This window comes from Triplophysa rosa, linkage group LG4 (assembly GCF_024868665.1).
Source record: "Triplophysa rosa linkage group LG4, Trosa_1v2, whole genome shotgun sequence".
In the NCBI taxonomy this organism is placed as follows: Eukaryota; Metazoa; Chordata; class Actinopteri; order Cypriniformes; family Nemacheilidae; genus Triplophysa; species Triplophysa rosa.
The window spans coordinates 5,435,150-5,455,849 of NC_079893.1; the positions used below are offsets into that span (position 1 = coordinate 5,435,150).

Sequence of the window (20,700 nt, forward strand, 5' to 3'; positions counted from 1 at the left end):
GAAGCCTTTTACATGTTTTATGCAAAAATTAAGTCCTTCCTTTCTCACTGAGACCAATCAGCCCACTCTTTATGTTTGCTAAAATTATCTAACTGCCATGACAACCTATTATAAAGACAACTGTGGTGCTTTATTGAGGAAATGGTGCATTTGTGAATGATGAGAAAGAAGAAAATCGTGAGTACGGGAGTGGGAAGGCTATTTTCAAAATCAGTAAACAGCCTTATTTGGAAACATTTCACACGATTCACAGAATAAGCATACATACTCAAAAACACATGTAGGCCTACGTGTACAGCTACTACACAAAGTCATGTCCGCTATGAAATTTAAGGTGTCGCATAAATAAATAAAGTATTGTATGACACTAAAATAAATGTCAGTGATGTTCCAAAAATGACAGATTTTGAATGTGTGTTGTTTATTCCTGCCCACTTGGCCTTGTAACATTGTTTTGGTTTTGGGACACAAGGGCAGCCTTCCTGTTTATCTCACTTTTTCTTAACACCCATACACTTGTCCAAACATAAAAATGTGTGTCCAGATAGGCAACGTGGTGCCTGGTGCTATTTTTTCCACCCACAAACACTTATATCCCCATCCCCATTTGACCACTCGCACACACCTACACTCTCATGCAAACACGTGAGATAACATAAACTTAAGTCTGATATTGAAATGTACTTTCTAAGATCAGGTAAACAGACTCTAAGCACACATGAGTGAATGAATGTGGGTGTGCATATACAACACACACAAAAAAGCACATGTGGCCTACTTTAACAATCTGCACAATGGACGAAAAATATAGTGAATATTTTTATTCACAATAAAAAAAACATGAATGAATGAAAATTAAAGTTATTGTGGTACTGGGGAGACCAGGCTAGGCTATGCGATTCAATTAATATTAGGAACTATATTAATGTAATGAACTATATACATTTTAACTAAACTGTCTTCAAGATATGTGTATGATTGCAATGCGATTGCAAATATTTCTAAAATTTTTGCCAAAATATTCATTCAATTTTTCTTAACGGTTCACTTTTTACCCCCATACAGTGTAACAACATGCCCCACTATAATGTGTTAAGCAAGCTAACTGTATTTTTTCCTGGCCAGTAATATTACAAATAGCTCAAAAATAGTTAAAAATAAACCTGAATTGATAAATATTCACATAATGTTTTCTTCTATAGCTCCTGTATTCTATTCTATAAATCAACTTCAAAAATAAAACTGACTTGATAAATATTTGCTGGATAAAATAAATAAACATGTTGTTTTCTTCTATAGATTCTATATTCTTTTATACAGAATCAACTTAATGCTGCCCGGTACCCAATATTAATGTAAACAAATGAATAAGATGAAGATTCATATCTGTTGTTTACAATTAGCATGCCATACTTTATGCGTTTACATTTCTAATGTCAATGTTAATCTACTTATATTATTTTATACATTAACAACAAAAAAATACAACTTATATTAAATCGCATATGAAATGGGAAAAAATATGTTCCGGGCATTTAAAAACACTGTACACATAAAGTTTTTCGAAGCATCACGTGACGAGTCCCATGATGCTTCGCTGTGTTTGGTCAGAATTTAAATCGCGTCAGCCAATCAGAGGCGGCGATAACGAACCGAGCACAATTCAAAACGTAGCAGCGATTCACTTCATTCACGTTGTAGGAGCGCGTTAGCGTAACTTACTTCATTCATGCCCGTTTAATTTCCATTTTATCAGCGAAATACGACCGATCCATTGTTCAGGACGGCGAATCTACTGCATTTAGAGAATATACTAAGTATATTGTGTTTTTCTAGCGTGTTGAAGTTATTATTTGAATGTAGTTTCCGTGCGGATGGTCGGCGAGCTTCGTGGACTTTCAAGATAGGGCAACAGTGGTGTTTTAAACTTCTCATCGTTTATTTATTTCTAAAACTTTAGGGTGCATTTGAGTCGTTTGTAAAGTTTGCAAGGATGAGCGCTGGAATCGCAAAGGCGGCGAAGCCATCGACTCATGTCGATCCCAAATCTGCTCCTCTTAAAGAGATCCCGGATATTTTAGTGGATCCCAGAACCATGAAACGATACATGCGAGGTCGCTTTCTGGGAAAAGGAGGATTTGCAAAATGTTACGAAATTACGGATATGGACACGAAGGAGGTTTTCGCAGGGAAAGTCGTGCCCAAGTCGATGCTACTGAAGCCACACCAGAAAGAGAAGATGAGCACAGAAATCGCCATTCACAAAAGTCTCGATAACCAACACGTAGTGGGATTTCACGGCTTTTTCGAGGATGATGATTTCGTGTATGTGGTGTTGGAGATCTGTCGGAGACGGGTAAGAACAATACAGCACAACAGAGAGAAATTGTTTTAAAACAGACCGTCAACGGTCGGTATTTCTGTCACTACACCATAGACGCTTAATTCGTTTCTTTATTTACTTTAAGATACGCATAAACACTTTGCTTTTCACAGCATTGTTTACTCATTTAATGTCACGTTATATTGTTTTTATATCTGGAATTTAAACCGGTCATGTATTTCCCCACTCGACGCTACAAGTGGATTTTAAACGGGAGGAAGTGACGTCAGTTGACTTGTTTCCCGGAGACGTAGCAAAGAGCTGTTTTTATGAAACCTTTTAAATCACCTCATTGCTTTATTTTCATGTAATGTTAGTTGCTGTGCTTTTTAATAAAAAAGAAATAAAATAAAGCAAAGAACAAATTCATTCAAGCAAAATGTAAAAGTGATTCACATTCTCACTCTACATTTGATTCAAAGTCATTGCATAAAGTTCCATTGTCCGTCTTGGTAGGATAAATAAAAATGTCATTATCTGAATTATTAGATCCTTGTAAAAAACAGGCTTTTACTTTCTATTGCTTTATATACTAAAATCCCACTCGGCCCTTTATTTCTTCCCTTGAAGTCTCTCCTGGAGTTGCACAAGCGAAGAAAGGCCGTAACAGAGCCTGAGGCCAGATACTTCATGCGCCATACTATCCAGGGTTGCCAGTACTTGCACAACAACAGAGTCATCCATCGTGATCTCAAATTGGGGAATCTGTTCCTCAGCGATGACATGGAGGTCAAGATCGGTAAGCAAATGATAAAGGTTCCTTCCTTATCAGTAATACTTGGACAAGCCTGTACTTTTCTTCCAAATTGTGATGATACTAATGGATTCATTTTCTTCTCTCTCTAGGTGACTTCGGTTTGGCTACAAAGATCGAGTTTGATGGAGAACGGAAGAAGACCCTGTGTGGCACTCCGAACTACATTGCCCCAGAGGTGCTCTGCAAGAAGGGCCACAGCTTTGAGGTGGATGTTTGGTCACTGGGATGCATTCTGTAAGTCAGCACATTGACTTGGACCCATAATTTTGCATGTTATAATTGTGGGCTTACGTTAACATGGTTATTACATCTATCAGGTACACATTGCTGGTTGGAAAGCCTCCATTTGAGACGTCCTGTCTGAAGGAGACCTACATCAGAATCAAGAAGAATGAGTACTCCGTACCTAGAGTAAGTACCCCTGCTATTAGTCTACAAGGTGAATTTGACCGTTGACGTATCATGTATTTTATCGGCCACCAAGTAAAAATTTACTGAAGGATATCATAGTTTTAGGTGGTCTCTTTTTGATGGGTCGATAGGTGACCCTCTCAAGGACTTGTTAGTCATCACAAAATAATGCCATGGCAACTATTCACAACAATTTAAAAGCCAGCTGGTGTCAGGTTTTCTATAGAGAAGCTTTGTCTATGAAGTCTGTTTCGGTGTTCTTATTTTACTAAAGCTAAATGTGTGTCTTTGGCTTTATTTAGCATATTAATCCAGTTGCTGCTGCTCTGATTCGTCGTATGCTGCACGCCGACCCCACACTCAGACCTTCGATGTCCGAGCTGTTGGTGGATGAGTTTTTCACCTCCGGTTACGCTCCCGTGCGCCTGCCCACTTCCTGTCTCACTGTACCTCCCAGATTCTCCATCGCACCCTCCAGCATGGATCCTGCCCTCCTCCGCAAACCCCTCTCATCCCTTAATAAAGGTAAAGATGAACGAACCAAGTAGTGACATCATTACTGTCTCACCGAATATTGTTGTTCACTCGGAAATATTATGCATTACTAAAGTAGATCGCAAATGCTTTTTAATGTTGTCTTAATCTGTTTGTCTGTCTTTGTTTTACAGGAACAGACAGTCCGATAGAGAAAATGGGCAAAATGGAGCAGCCACAACGGGAAGATCTCCAGCAAAGGTCAGTGTGGTGCTTGCTTTAAATATATTGAGATCTAAGAACAATTGACAAGTTATTAAAATATATAAGGTGAATTTAGTCACAAAGGAGTTAGTTTTAGTCCATTTATACATAACTTGTGATTACGACAACACTGTCAGTTTGATGTACTGATGCCGATGAAACCTTGTCAATGTATGCTTGAATTGATCTGTATTGTACTGTTTGCAGAGATGGATCTGAACAACCTGACTGCCATTTGATTGACATGTTGCAGCAGCTGACCAGCGTTAACGCAGCAAGGCCATCTGAAAGAGACTTTGTTAGACAAGGTAAGGGAAGGGTTGGCCAACCCATGCTGTACTTTGAAAGTGTAGTGTTTGTTTATTAGACAAGTATATTTCAAATATGCAGAGATAATCGCAAATGCAAAAGCATTATTAAACGCATCTTTTTCCCCAATACAGAGGAAGCTGAGGATCCTGCTTGTATTCCTGTCTTCTGGATTAGTAAATGGGTTGACTACTCTGACAAATATGGCCTTGGTAAGATGCCACACTGATATTTATATACATTAGTTTAGGTCTGCTGTCCTATCTTGCATGTTAAATTTTAATTAAACATGTAAACATTCTTAATTCTAACCTTTATAAAATGTAACGCATTCCTTTCTTAGGTTATCAGCTGTGCGATAACAGTGTTGGAGTTCTGTTCAATGATTCCACGCGTTTGATCATGTACACCGACGGTGACAGTCTGCAGTACATTGACCGTAACACGGCAGAATCCTACCTCAGCGTGCGCTCCTACCCCTCAGCGCTCTCCAAAAAAGTGAGTTTTATTTGGGTGTGCGCACAATGAAGTTAAAATGTTTCTAGTCAAATTACATGATGCTGACGTTTCCCCCCAAAAATTTACCCATCAACTCAAATTATATAATATTAGAAGCTCACTGTTGAAAACTGGAGTAAGGAGACCTGAGCGGTTTTTTCTTGTACTTGTTTCAACCAAAAACTTACAGATTGCAGCTTTAAATGGATATAAAGTACAGTGCTGTTATAATTGTCCATATACCACATTTTTTTCTGCTTTGGTTTCCTGTTATTAAAGATCTCTTCGTGTCTCCTTAGATTACCCTCCTCAAGTATTTCAGGAATTACATGAGCGAGCACTTGCTGAAGGCCGGAGCAAACATCACTCCCCGGGACGGAGATGAGCTCACCCGACTGCCCTACCTTCGTCACTGGTTCCGCACAAAGAGCGCCATCGTGTTGCACCTTAGCAACGGAACTGTGCAGATCAACTTCTTCCAGGTGAGAAACAAGTGAAAAACATTTGCCCCTAAAATGATAGTGTTGTGGCTCGCTACTTGACCAGTCCAAAAATCATTATTGCGTTTCTCTACCCTTTACATTTTTGTCTTTGTGCTTTGCAGGACCACACTAAGCTTATCGTGTGTCCTCTGATGGGAGCTGTGACGTACATCAACGAGAAGCGTGAGTTCTGCACCTATAAAACGAGCCTGATCGAAGAGTTCGGCTGCTGTAAAGAGCTGGCCAGTCGCCTGCGCTACGCTCGCAACATGGTGGAAAAGCTCATGGCCTGCAAAAGCACTGCTGCAGTCACTACCTCCGCCCGCTGACCTTGTGACATCATAACTGAGTGCTAAAGCGTATGAACGTCGCAATCGACGTGCACATGATCTCCTTCGCTTGAGTCTGAGGGGCCCTTAAATGTTCCTGCAGCAAAACGTTTTGTACAGTTTTGCGGGTTCTACACTATCATTTCTTATTTTGGATGTGTTGTTTACTCTTGTTTTCAGGGGTGGACAGTTTGTCACCTTACAAGCTGTCTGTATCATGTGAATGCTCTTTGTACATGTTTTAATGTTTTAGAACTTGCCTGTCTTTTTGACTATTCTGTGTATAAATGCTTTTGGAAATTAATCTTAATGTGTATTTGAAATGACTTATTCCAGATGAATAAAGGTCTGTTTTTAGAGAAATTAAGATCTACTTAATGTAAAATAAATGTTAATGTTTTGAAATCCTGCTTTAACTAGGTGCTGTTATTTTTAGTCAAATTGAATCTATATTCAGGAACCCATTTTATTTTGCACTGGTAGTTCGAGTTATGATCTGTGTTTGGAGAAGAGTGATTAAAAATAAGGGATGCTAAACTGATAGTAGTATAATGGAAAAGGTAGTTATTACATCTTGAGAAATTAAAGACAATTATTCTTGTTTTTTGAGGGAATAATGTGAACTATAAGGTTAGGCAGGTATTAAAGTGCCTCAACTTTGATTGAAAGGTGACGTCAAACATTCAGACTCTTCGTCCAACTAAAATACAAGACCGTAAGATAAACAGCATAAAAATGGTACAAAAGGGCTCTTTAAAATCTATTGATGGTGTAATAAGTGGCTAATAAATACCGTAACATTTTTATTACTAATTTCTTTTATTGCGTCTCTTTTCCTCGGCGCAAAAACCATGCGAACGTTATAGGCACGTGCTTACGAGTGTTTTCTAAGCGGGCGCCAGCAACAAGCGCTTATGTTTTGTTACACCAAACGGCATTTTAAATGTCCTATTGTGTAGAAATGCACATTTACAACATTGACACAAAGTGGATAAGCAAATATTGTAGCAACGTTTTGGATGACAGCTGCTCCGACAACAAAGCAGCAAATATACAAGGTTTGTCTTGTGTATTACCAAGATCAAACGGCGCTTCTCTGCTCGAGCTCTGGTACGAGGCGGTGCTCTGCGGTTGTTTCTTGACGTTTAATTTTTAGCTTCAAATCATTAAAAGCTCATTTCAAAGTCGATCACATTCTTAAATATAGTTTGGGACTCTCGTTTAATGGACATCTGTCGGTGAAAACCTTGGTTCATGTCAGTAGCCCTAGAGACGAGTTGCTACAACAGCGGGGCCTTCTTGCGTTACCTTTTCGAATGACCATTACAAGACCAAAATCCCACATTAATGACGTAAGTAATATAGCAAATAATAACTTTGATAGCCTAATAGACGGCCAGTTTAGGTTAGGGTAACGCTAGTATGTGCAAGGCTACAGGTGAAATGCATGATGCAAGCAATACATCTAAAACAAAGCACCAGGTAACTTACTGAAGCTGCTCAATGTTATTTAATGTTAAACATAGATCTATATTTTTGTGAAAATTATCATGTATGTCTGTACTGTTCATTTGGTAGAAAAAACAAAGGCACTATTTTCAAACTTGTATTTTCCAGTGTCCCCAACAATTAATTTATAAAAGATACAAAAACATGCAGTATAAAATGACTGAGTGATGTTATATGCCTTAAAATGGCAATACAAGGTTAGGTAACAGGAATTTTCCTTGTGTACAGCAGGATTCATGGGAATACTTAGTGGGAAATGTATAGTTGTGTAACACCATATCTCTGTCTGTTCATATAATATGTAGCACTCGAAGATCAAGATGAGGGATGCGATGTTCTGTGAATAATATTTACTTAATTTATCAGATCCAAACATACTATGTACACTTGGTGTACGATATGATCAAGAGAACAAAATCTAATCATAAACGATTTCAAAGAATCAATGAAATATCAATATATCGATAGATGTTGCCCTGACTTTTATAATTCTTTAAGATCCTTATCGCCTCAAAATAAAAATATTTATGAAAAGTACCACATGGAATTCTACCAATTATGAATAAAGGTAGCCTGCAGTCAGTAACCGTTTCTAAGCGTAGTCACTCAGTACATTCCTCAAAATGCTCTTTTTGGTTTTCACCGTCAGTCATACAGGTTTGAAAACACGAGGATGAGTATATGATGACACGATTTTGGGTGCGCTAACACACTCAGTAGCCCCTAAAAAATGACCTAAGATCTGTCCTTGGTAAAAGCACAAACATAAAATTCTCTCAGCAAGTCCAGTGGGAACCTGGTTGTAAAAGAGTCCGATATTTCAAAGATTTTCTTTGTAAAACCAAGCATCGTCGATTTTTCTTCATTTCTTCTCTCCAATCCACTGTAAGAACAAACAAGAGTCTGTGGAGGACGTTTAGTGATGGTAGTATGGATGAAACAGTCTCTCTGGGGCACAGATGCTCAGAGCTGAGTGTGTGTGCAGCAGTAACCGCGGGAAACGGGAGGTAAAATACACCACAAAGCCATCGGGGACTTCACCGAGGGCTGACTGAACCTCAGGTGGGAGTTCATGATAATGATGTTTCTGTTGGAAAATACACAGGAGAGCAAAGATCAGGTGTGCTTCAGGATATTCATTATTAAAAATAGGGCTTATTTTAACCTAGGGGGTTGCTATGTGATGTGTATGATATTTTGGTCCCTATATATACAGTAACTGGGATTCATCCTTCAATGCAAGACAAATATATCATCAGAGAGGTAATAGCACACCCCTCCTTAAAAACTATAAATCATAACATGTCTGTAACAGTTTTTATTTTCTAAAATGTAAAACTTAAGGGCAGTGTTGGGTGTAACATTTACTTAGTAATTAGTTACTGTAATTTAATTACTTTCCCCTTGAAAAAGTAAAGTAAGGTATTACTCTTATTTTTTCTGTAATTTAATAACAGTTACTTCTGATGTAATTAAACTAAATACTTTGTGTAATACATGTGTGTGCAATAGTGGAATTGACATCAAAATTCAAAGTCTAACTTTAAAATCCGTGCTTTAATGTATAATTCTCACATTTGTAATACTTTGGTCAGTTAATAATAATTCTTTATGTAGCCTAGTTTATATTATTTATTTGAATGAATTAAAAGACACGTTTCATGTCTATCCTTGAATCACTTAACTAATCAAGGTTGATGTAGGATATAGAAAGTATTTAGTAATAAGTAATAAAATACTTTTTGGAGAGTTATTTGTACAGTAATCTAATTACACTATTGAATATGTAATTAGTAACTAGTAATTCATTACTTTTCCACAGTAACTTATACAACACTGCTTAAGGGTTAGTGGCTTAAAAATCATAATTAGTGGCTTAAAAATCATTATTTTGCATGCTTGCCCTGGCATCATACTGCATCTGTGAACTTGAAATACTTACTTTATTTCTCATTGCTCTGAGTAGATCTCTCACGGAATTCCCTTTATATGTGCGGAATTTTCTAAGATCTGTCAGAAGGGAACGAGTCTACATTAGGTACACAGAATTATAGACATACAGGTCATAAATTACACTATAACACACAGTTATTTCGGTACCTAAAAATCCACATTTCATCAAATAAAAAAAATTATTTCACAAAAACTAGTCATTTTATTTGTAAATAACAGTCCATACCAGCTTGAAGTGGTGCTGATATGTGCATCCTCCAGTTAGTTCTTACTACAGATCTGCCAGAGTTCTCCAGACGCGCCACTATGGCACTTTCTGATGGCTCTTTCTCTATTCTGTCACTGACATCCTACAGACAAAGAACTGATGTCACACTGCATTCAATTGCCCTCGAGCATTGCATGCTGCCAAGTGCACACACAGACCTGAAAGAACTGCAGCTGTTTCTCTGGACTCCAGAAGAAGGGATGTTTGAGAACGGATGCTGCTGAAGGGCGCATATGTGGTTCTGCACTGATCATCCGTTCAATCAGATCACGGCCAATCACGTCCTCTACAAACAAATACATTCACAGGTTTTTAACAAATTGTATTTTTTCTTTGTCTGTATTTCTGTTTTCTTTATGGCCGGGTTTCCCAGACACAGCTTAGCTAAAAGGGGTGGTGCAACGGTGTGTCATGCATTCTAACTTCTTTACAATGTTAAACGTGCTGTCTTTTCATGCTTAACATGGTCAACTTGTCAAAAAATGAGTTGGGCGTATTAGGTAGTATTTATGTGCTCGATACACTCCCCCAGCGATCATACAGGTTTCGGAAAGTTTTTTTCGAACATATAAAACTGTTTCTTAACAATTTTTCTTAGTCCCTTATTGGACAATTCTCCCGGAAAAGCACGCAGCAGCAAGGAGAGCAGGAGAAGGAGCATGCGCAGATGTCACTTTCACTTGTGTGCAGGAGAGAGAGAGCATACGTTCGCGAAGTTCAGGTGTTTGTTTGTTCACTGCATTTGGGTGATGAATGTTATATAAACGGTGGATATAACGCTGGATTTGGAGATTGTTTGAATTTTTTTTTTTGAGCCTTCCCAGCGCTAAAAGATGCCGGACATGAACCGCATGCGGTGAGTGAAACTGATGTCTGTGTTTTGTTGGCAATGGGTGCGCACGTGCTTTAGTTCAGCCTAGCCCTCCCCCCCCGCACCCGCCGTATGCTTTTGGAAATAATCGTACAGCTGTATATATCTTTTATAAATGTGATCAAACTAAATACTCTTCGAAGATACGAAGTATGCAATACTACTCTATAGGTACTCAAGATTAATATGAGATTGGCAGAAACTGCGTGTGTTAGGGCCGCTTTAAGCCAAGACTATGCCTTAGTTGAATTTAGATATTTATGTCGCTTTTATAAAAATGCCTTAGAAGAAAACATTATTGGTGTGCATCTCGAAACAAAACAATGGAACAGATATATTTTAAGATATTTCTGGGCAAGTTATATTCAGTTAAGACAGGTCACACATTCATTTTAGTCTGGGACTAGCCTTAAACCTTGTCTGTGAAACCGGGCCTATATGCGTCAAATCAGTGTTATTATAGTTTTGATGTAAGTTTTAGTTTTATTGATATCTTAAATTATCTTTTATTTGTAGCTTTTTGGTTTTATGTTAATTTTAGTTAAAGTTTTATCAATTTTGACATATGCTTTTGTCATTTTATAATTAATTTTTTATGTTGCTGTATAAAATTAATACATTTTTATTTAGTTCTTCTTCATTATTATAATTTTAGTTTATTTTTGAGGCAAGATTTTAATTTTTGATTTAGTTTAAGTTTTTCCAACAATTTTTAGGTCAATATTTTATTTTATTTCAACGAACAGAAACGTTTTCAAAGTTGTAATTTTATTTAATTAAAATAGCCTTGTATGAAATGATTCAACATCTATAAAAAAAAGACATTACATTTACTTGAGAATCAAAATACAGATATACAGTTATTTCATAATTGCTATTAATAATAATACATACTAATAAAATAATAGTATTTTATACAACAAATATAATACAATAATTAAATGTTTTATTTATTTTGTTTTCATTTACAAAGTTTATTTGTTGTAATTTAGTTTTTTGTGTGTAATCCATAACCTTTGCCTCTTTCTCTGTTTGAGTAAAACATACAATTCTAGATTAATACTATACGTATTAACTTTACATGGGTTGAAGTCAAATGATGTTAAACTGACATTTCCCGCAAAATATGACCCAGCAGCATAACTTTTAAATCATTATAATAAATTTACCGTTGTGAATTTGAGCAAGATAAGAAACACCTTTGAACTGAATTTTATGCTCTATTTTTTATGCAGCTGCTCAATAACTGATTTTTGTTTTTAACCTAAAAGTTTTTAACCTAAAAGTTACATATTGCAGATTCAACCAGAACTCTAAGCATATATAGTGAGGTTTTTGCTTAAAACATGAAAAAAAATTTTTGCAAGTGAGGTCACTTACATTATATTTGTCTAAACAAAAATAGTTTTTTTCTGACACAGAAAACAGGTACACATGCATCTATTCACACGTGCGCACACACACCGTGTAAATCCTCCATAAAGTGGTCGAGGTTATAGACTCCGGAGAGGATATTGGCTTGACGTCGTAGCGTATCACTGAATGGATGCTGTCCTTTGGACGTCACATAATAAAACACACATCCAGCCGAGAAGATATCCACAGCACTGGTCTATGGCAAAAAAAAAAAAAATTTACCATTTATGTTTAATTAAAATTCTTATGAGTTCAATGACGTGTTTATATGCATCTGGTTTTTTATGGTCGTACAGGGTTTCCTTTTGGAGCATTTATAAGTAATTCTGGTGCAATCCAGCCTTCAGTTCCTGGTATTCCAGAGCGTAGGCTAAAACTATGGCGTCCATCCGGGAGCTTCTTACACAAGCCGAAATCTGAGATCACTGCCCGGACTCGACCCAGCACACCCGGGAGAGAGAGCAAAATGTTGCGTGGCTTTAAATCCCTGTGAACTGATCGAGAGAGGATTGTGTAATTAGTATTAACAATGAGTCGGTCCACCTGCATGGCTCAATAGCAGTATATTAACATATATGCAATGCAATGTTAGCATGTGCAACTGTGACTATATTGTAATTAACCATATGTGCCATTGCCATGGCAACAGAACTTACCGATGTTGAGAGAGTGCAGATGATTGAGGCCACACATGGTCTGCTCCAGGAGTGACACCGGGTTCAGGTTCGAGTAAGGGCAGCTTGGGTCCTCCACATACTGCACACAAACAATGAATAAAGCAAAAAGTGTAGCACCATTTGAGGAGACAGTTCACCTGAAATCGAAAATTCTTTAATCATTTACTCACCCTCATGTCATTCCATACCTGTTTGACTTTCTTTCTTGTGCACAACACAAACAAAGATATTTTGAAGAATGTTGATAACCAAATAACATTTGTCCCCATTGACTTCCATTGTATGGACACAAAACCACTAAGACATTTATCGAAATATATTCTTTTGTGTTCCACAGAAAAAGAGTCTCATAGAGGTTTTGAATAAAATGAGGGCGAAATGATGACACAGTTTTAATTTTGGGGGAAATACCCCTTTAACATTACTATGATCTATGCATTTACGAACCTGTTGAAGCGTAACGGCACACAGTTCTATGGCGATGTACGTGAACTGTCTGTCCCTTTCCGTGCAAAAATATCGGATGACGTTGGGATGTTCGTCTGATTCCCGGAGGAGTTGAACTTCTCTCTCCGCAAACTCCACGCACTCGGGCAGGATGCGCTTTACCGCCACACGTCTGCCGTCAAAATGTCCCCTGTATGCACACACCAGTATACACATTTATTATTAGCACACCTATTCATTTCACGAGGCCTATGAACAATATAAACAGTTTTGCGTGCATTAATAATGTCACTTTATGAATCCACTCTACACACAATATTAGACAACGAAAGAATGTAAACGCGAACTCTTTTTCCAGTTTACAAAAACACACCGGAAAACAAACGTGCCCTCGGTTCCATGGCCCAGCACCTCAGCAGGACTGAAGGAGACTTTACCAACTTCCACTACATCTGGCTGGCCATCTGAAACAAGCGACCAGCACCAGATGCAGGACACAATGAGTTGATACACACAACAAACGAGTCTTCCGAAATGTCATATAACGGTCTGTAATTAAAATCAGTTGCTTATTTTGGATACAAAATGATAGTCGATTCAGAAGGGTCTACGCACTCTGCAACTGGCTGGCTGTCGTTATCGGAGCGGAGTCTTTCCTTGAGAATGGCTGGGTTTGATTGGACACAACAGAACTCGTCTTCTCTGAATGATTGTTATTGCTGTAGGATGATGATGATGAGGGTGGAGTGCTGGGTTCTGTTGAAGCAATCTGACTGGTCAGATGGTTGGAGTCCATTGGGTCCTCAGAACTCTGGGATTTTTTGACCGGCTGATAAAAAATGAAATTTTTAACTCTTATTTTTAAGATCAAGAATATTTAACATTTTTAAATAAACACTAACACACAATTTATGTAAAGGCACTGAAATCAGGTTATATTTGACCAAACACACACACACCACTCTCACTCACCCTTTTGTGTGTCAGCAGGAAAGCAATCCACGCTCCCAACAGCAGTGTCACCACCAGCACAGTCCTGGGGTCAGAGGTCAAGGAATCAGGGAACACGGGGGAAGAGCTCCGCTGTGTTACCGGTGGCAACTGTTAACAAAACAGGACAAGTTTGTGAATGCCGTTTTTGGGATTCTTGCAATTCAAGGGCCGACATGTGATTATCTCAATCACTTTAAATATGTGGAAAAGCGTCTGCATTTCACAAAAAAAAAAGATTACATTTTTTGTACTTCCATTTAGGAGAGTGTGTGTGTGTGTGTGTGTGTGTGTGCACGCGCGTGTGCATGTGTGTATTGGACTCACTGGGTGAGAAACAGGACGGTAAGAGGAACCAGAACCAGGTGGGATGACATCACCAGTGTGCCGCAGGTTCTCTGGGAAATCTCTCAACATGGTGGTGTGAACCAAAGGAGGAACCTCATGGTGACCTGTCCAAGCATACACAAACAAATAAAACAAACTGTTTCAGGACAACAATTTTCAGACAGGTGTTATTTTCTTTGCGCTTTAGTACACTTTTCTTGGCACAATACAAAACGATCAATTGTTTTATTATGTACAGTTTGGGTAGATTTAGGGTATTTTGTCATGTCCTATGCGTTCAATTTCCTTTTTAAAATAAAGTTATTTGGTAACTACACTTTTTATATTATACAAATAAAAAACACAACTGAATAGTAAGAAATCAACAAGTGTGTTGTTCATACTTAAAAAGGTAAATATGAGTGCAAGTGTGTGAATGGGTCATACCAATCAGCAGCCAGTTATTCTGCAGAGAGCTGGAGCTCCCTGGTGGATACTTCACATCAGTGCTGGGCGTGATCTCACACTCGGGCCGCCCGTTTCCCACCGTAACGCCAGCTGTGACCGGCCCCTCAATACGTGCAAGAGTAAGACCTTGTGGCTGCCATGGCAACAGGAGAAGGTTACTAAAAGGGAGGTGTAACTCAGTACTGGTGGTTATAAAAAAGGGGCAGGAGAATTTACCACTATTGCCACTCCCTGGTGCACAAGAGAGGAAGAAGCATAGAGATGAGAATCCGTCTTGCCAACATAGAGAGTGGGACTATTAAGACACACACACACAAACAAACAAATGTAATTACAAGTACAAGTAACCAGCAAGTATTCACTTGATTCAGCTTGTGATTATGTGCCTTAATATGTCAAATAAATTAATAAAACGTGTGTGTTCCATTTGTTAACTGTACTGTATATTATATATTATATTATATTACAAAATAGATTATTATTGTATTAATTGCTTTGTTTTAACAATATTTCAATTAGTTATATAAATTAAATATATGTATTTATTATTTATATAATTAAAAAATCTTACATTTTAATAATTATTTAGCACTTAGCACTGGCATTTCTATCACTAATCCCCTGCAATTCCCTCAAGAGACTCTAGGGGGTCGTGCACTGGACCACCTGCTTTAAAGGAGTAGTTCACCTTCAAAATGAAAATTCTGTCATCATTTACTCACCCTCTTGTCATTTCAAACCTGTATGACTTTCTTTCTTCTGCAGAACACAAAAGAAGATATTTTGAAGAATGTTGTTAACGGCCCCCCATTCACTTGCATTGGTTACAATAGAAGTGAATAAGGGTGCTGTGCTGTTCTGTTACCAACATTTTTCAAAATATCTTCTTTTGTGTTCTGCAGAAGAAAGAAAGTCATACAGGTTTGAGAAGACAAGAGGTCGTGTAAATGATGACAGAATTTTCATTTTGAAGGTGAACTACTCCTGTAAATAGGGGAGTTTAGGAAAAACTTTGCTTTTGAGATTAAAAGTGTGTTCCTGATTGTATCTTACACAAGCTGAGTCTTAGCGCTATGCTTCTCCTTTGTGAACTGGTAAGTCCACTTCATGGTGTGGGACTGTGTGTTTTCTGCAGTAAAGGTGAGATAACGGAGCGTTTCCGTGGCGACCGTCAGGTGTGGCGCCCTCCGCAGGCTGTCCTGACTCCAGAGGTAGAACCCAGCCACTGGAGAATCGAACTTCTGCATCCACAGGACCTCGCCAGAGTCCCGATCGACTGTGACCACCAGACCGTCTCCACTGGATGCAAAATGGGACATCTCTGTATGAAACACACAACAACATCCTCATACACTTCCAGTCTGGAACAAATTTAATATACATTTAATATACAAGTGCGTAAAATGCAGAACTTACTGTATTCATATTTTGTGTCATCATACAGAGGGGCGGAGTAGTCATTGTAGGTAGCGTTCCACCGAAGCTCCTGAGTCTTCGTATCATACATGGTGATCATATATTCTGCATGCATACACATGAAAACATAATATGGAGACTTTATAACTATTAAGAATAATAGTTATCATAAAAATAGGTTCTCTTTTAAGGTGTGTACCTGTGCGACCAATGTACAACAGAGGGGCTGATGGGCATATAGAATCCGAGGACGAGGTGCTCAGACTCGTCTGTTTTACACCCGTCTGAGGATCCACCACAAACCAAGTGTCCTGCTTTTTACCTGAGAATATACGTTACATAACACAAAAGGTAAAAAAGACCGAAATTGTTTTCAATATTCAACAATAAAACAAGTATGTTTATTGTTACCCGTGTAGAGCACTCCATCTGAACTCCTGCATGGAGACGACTGCACCAGCTCTGGAATAGTAAATGGGAGTTTCTGTACATAGAAGGAACCACATCAGTTACAGTTATCAGTTACTCGTCTTTGAAAAACACATTCAATCCTACCCACGATACTCACCATAAGACCCTCTTTGTGTTTGCCGCCTAAAACATACAGACTGCCATCATTTGGATCTGGTAGAAAGCCTGGCCTGTAAATGAAAGTAGACAACTTAAACACAAAGCACACATGAACACTGTGATAAAAATCGAGGTTATTACATAAAACATATTTTTCAACTTTTCCTAAATACTGTACATGGAGAAATATTACTGTTGTATTGCTTAAAAGTGAATATGAACTTGTTTTCTTTGCAGTATTTGATTTCTGAAAAAATACAGAGCATCTTATCTGTTATTTTGACCTGTTTCTCCAGTTTTCATTTTCTGCAAATAAATGCAAATAGAATGTATATATTTTTTATATTTGGGAGAAAATGTTTTAGCAGTTCACAGAATTAAACAAAAATGATCCTTTTACCTAAACACATATCTACAAATAGTCAATTCAGACAAACTGAAAATAATTTTGAAATGGTCTCTTAATTTTTTCCACGTCTCTCTCTCTCTCTATAAAGTATATTTATCCAGGGTTTGAAGTTATTAAAGACTTACTCTTGGAAATAGACAGGAACCTGAATGATGGGATCTAGAAAAGAGGTATAATAATATATATGAATAATATAGCTATACTAATCATACAAATAATTGGAATTGGATAAATTGGGTAATCTCACTTTTGTGACAATGACAAATTTACATTATAAAATAAATTGATGTGAACAGACAGACAGATACACACCTTCCTTTAGTGTCCATTTGATGTCTCCTGTTTGTTTACTAACAGCATGTAAACTTCCGTCCAGTGTGGAAACGAAGAGCAGAGATTCTGGAAGAGAAACTGAACTTCCACCATCACACTGAGAAAGAGTCAGTAAAACATCAAATCAGATATTTGTTCAAGCACCATGACAAGTTTATTCACTGTAACACCGTGTCTACACCGGACGCGACAGGCCGCATCCAGCGTGGACAACATTTTTAATTATAATGGGTTCTAATGCGTTTCTAATGTCTTTTTGTCATGTCGCGTTGCCCCGGTCGCGTCAGGTGTAAGACAAATATACACCAACACACAGCGCACTGTAGTGATATGACTATTTTAAAGTAATTGATACCTGATATGTAGCCTGAAATATTGTGTGTGTGTGTGTGTGTGTGTGTGTGTGTGCGTGCGTGTGTGTGTGTGTGTGTGTGTGTGTTCAGTTAACAGAAAATGGTTATTAACCAGGATATCCTGCTTCACACTCATAAACGCCACTCCTATATTTACCAAACCACCTGACATTATTCAGAGAGTATTTGTGAGTGTGTTAAGTAAACTATGGGTCAATATCACACAAGTGTATCATTCAACATTTTTACATTTAGTTTCAGATTTCAGATTTCTTTCGACCCTGCCTCTGAAGAACTTATTTTTTAACTTTCTGAAACTTCCCTGTTCCCTGTCCAATTCTTTGTCTTTTTTCCACTTTAGACTTACTTGCACGGGCTGGTAATAAATGATTTCAGAACGACATCTATTAAAAAGAGTTTACATATTTATTTTGCATTTGCTCCTAACATTCTACCATAAATATTAAATATGTAATGAAATGATAAACAAGAGTGCATATCAGAACATTAGTATCGGATATTCATAACAGCCTCACTGAGTGCACTGCAACCTGAAATGTCTAATAAAGTTGACTGGGTAGGACTTAAGGAATTTTTTGTTCCACTGAAATAAAACAAAACAAAACATATCACATTCCCTTGGAGGAGGAGGAGGTAATTACACCTCTTACCATGAAGACAACCAACAAACATAACTAAAAGGATACTACAGATTTGTTTTATAATGTGCAATAAATAAAACTTAAAGAATATGATAAAATAATACTGGAGAATTGAATATTTTCAGCTGTAAGTTAGTCGTAAATACATTTTTCTTTTAGAAGAATTATTTTTGCTTTCAAGCGCTTTTTTATTCAAAATTACATTCTAGCACATTTCAAAGAATTTGGTACCTTTATTATTTCAAATTAATTTTACTGCAATTTAAATAATTCACTCTTGGGACACAAAATACTTTAACTTATGTTGATCTCTGATTCACTCCGAAGCTCTGGAGTCATTAAAACTGTGGGACTCGGGTCACTCCTTTGACAAACACTTGAATGCACAAAAACTTATTTCCAAATATTTCCAGCTAAAAGCTCTTACCCCACCTTCCTGAAGCATGAAACGTAAGAGTGGCTGTCATATAGCAACAACTAACTTTTGCATCTCTTGCAGTAATGCACATGTGCACTTCATAAACAATGCATCAAGTCTTGGCCCATTCAGGTGAGGTCAAAGGTCATGCATGACACTATTTACGAATAATTTTGGATGTATTTTCATGAAAATCAAACAATTCCCACCTAAACAAGACTTTTTAATTCCTCTCTGACTTTCTCTCTCATCTCTCTCTCTTACACACACACACAAAATTCTGTCATGCACCCCAGGTCACCCCGCCTTCGTAGAGCCAAAAATAACCCAACACATATCACTGTCTTCATGACCAGCAACACGAAGTAAACAAACATCAAGTGCCCTCACTTTACCTGTGAGACGATCCCAATGAGGCAAAGCAAAGACAGCAACAGTTGTCTCCAGTGGACGATTCTCTCCATGATCTTGACAGATCTGTCAGCGGTTGAAGTTGCGGTTCGCTCTTGGTGCGTGTCAATAAATACAAACTAAGGTCGAACGGACTCTAAAGTCCTCCATGATCACGAACAGTCGGAAAAAAGACGTCACGACGTCATGCTTAGACACTTACAGCACTGCTAGGGTTCAGCAGATGTCTGTTACACGCCGGACAAGTGATCCTATAATATAAAAACAAATATTGAACATTTCCGCGTTGGGACGGAACTGGTGATGTCACTCGAACCAAAAATCCAACAGTAGAAACCGAGAAGGCTCGGCCATGTCTGTTTGATTGACAGCGCGTTTTACCAATGGCGTCTCGCTGCGTTCGTCGAGAGGCGGAGATTCGAGAAAACTGGTTGTCATTTTACAACACGTGGAACAATAATAGTGCGGCTCTGACAATTGATGACAACACGGCATGTTCTCCCCTTTTTGAACAGAGACTTTCTAAATTCAACACAGAATGTTCTCTCTGCTTATTGGGTGGGCAATATAAAGCATTGGTTGCTTTATTTTTGCAGTGTTTATGAGTCATTATGTAGCCTAAAGTAAACGTCGATTAATGAAAATAACACATTAAATAGATTACTGGAACATATAGCATCCTGTGTGAAGTTTCTGTCCCGTCTTTTTTCTCTGTGTTGTAAATAAGTATACAGGACATACATCAATAAAACATTCGTGTGGAAAAATGGAAACGATTTTAATTTCAGGCATGCATTTTATTAAATGTTTATTAAAGGTCTTAACCGTAACAGTTTTGATTTATCAAAACGAATATTTGTTGTTAAATGCCACGAATAACTTTGTGTAAAAGGTGATGCAGATGTATTCACTTTTGCCTAATATTGGTACCGGAAAAAAGAAAAATAGCGTGGTGAATGGCTTAATTGTTTTGTTTGGGCAGTTTGGTGTTTCTGATTTGTAACACAATATTGTATTTGTAATAGTGCTGGGCAACGATACATATTTTTTATCGCATTAATCACATGACTTTTCTGTGATTAATCTCGATTAATCGCATTGTTAAGCGTAACATTCAACAATGAATTCAAAAGTAGCGTATTGTGATAATTAAAAAGCATTAAATAAGCCTCTTACACCCGCGCATATTACGTATTTGTGGGGCGAGGCCACTGATAGATAAGCGCAAGGCTGATGGAGGGGAGACGCAATGGAGTGGTTTGTTCTATCAACTCCGCCGTTAGAAAGAGATTTAA

The 20,700-nt window shown here is 37.8% G+C and overlaps 2 protein-coding genes across 2 annotated transcripts; one reads left to right on the forward strand and one right to left on the reverse strand.

The window, feature by feature from the left end:
• Positions 1-1,674: 1,674 nt before the first annotated feature.
• On the forward strand, positions 1,675-6,502 carry plk1 (polo-like kinase 1 (Drosophila)). Its single transcript, XM_057332169.1, has 11 exons — positions 1,675-2,356; positions 2,954-3,122; positions 3,230-3,374; positions 3,458-3,551; positions 3,854-4,076; positions 4,220-4,286; positions 4,497-4,597; positions 4,733-4,810; positions 4,942-5,096; positions 5,396-5,578; positions 5,701-6,502. The coding sequence occupies exons 1-11, from the start codon at positions 1,994-1,996 to the stop codon at positions 5,905-5,907; spliced, it is 1,785 nt and encodes a 594-aa protein (XP_057188152.1). The 5' UTR covers positions 1,675-1,993; the 3' UTR covers positions 5,908-6,502.
• An 867-nt stretch (positions 6,503-7,369) lies between these two features.
• Positions 7,370-20,700, reverse strand: ern2 (endoplasmic reticulum to nucleus signaling 2). The gene is made up of 22 exons (XM_057331929.1): positions 19,390-20,700; positions 17,541-17,658; positions 17,354-17,387; positions 16,818-16,890; positions 16,661-16,733; positions 16,449-16,571; positions 16,250-16,354; positions 15,887-16,154; positions 15,050-15,128; positions 14,813-14,966; positions 14,366-14,490; positions 14,021-14,149; positions 13,664-13,877; positions 13,422-13,512; positions 13,049-13,238; positions 12,581-12,680; positions 12,219-12,418; positions 11,973-12,120; positions 9,796-9,923; positions 9,596-9,719; positions 9,359-9,426; positions 7,370-8,503 (listed from the first exon to the last, which is right to left on the reverse strand). Exons 1-22 carry the CDS (start codon positions 19,456-19,458, stop codon positions 8,333-8,335), a joined length of 2,784 nt encoding a protein of 927 aa, XP_057187912.1. The 5' UTR covers positions 19,459-20,700; the 3' UTR covers positions 7,370-8,332.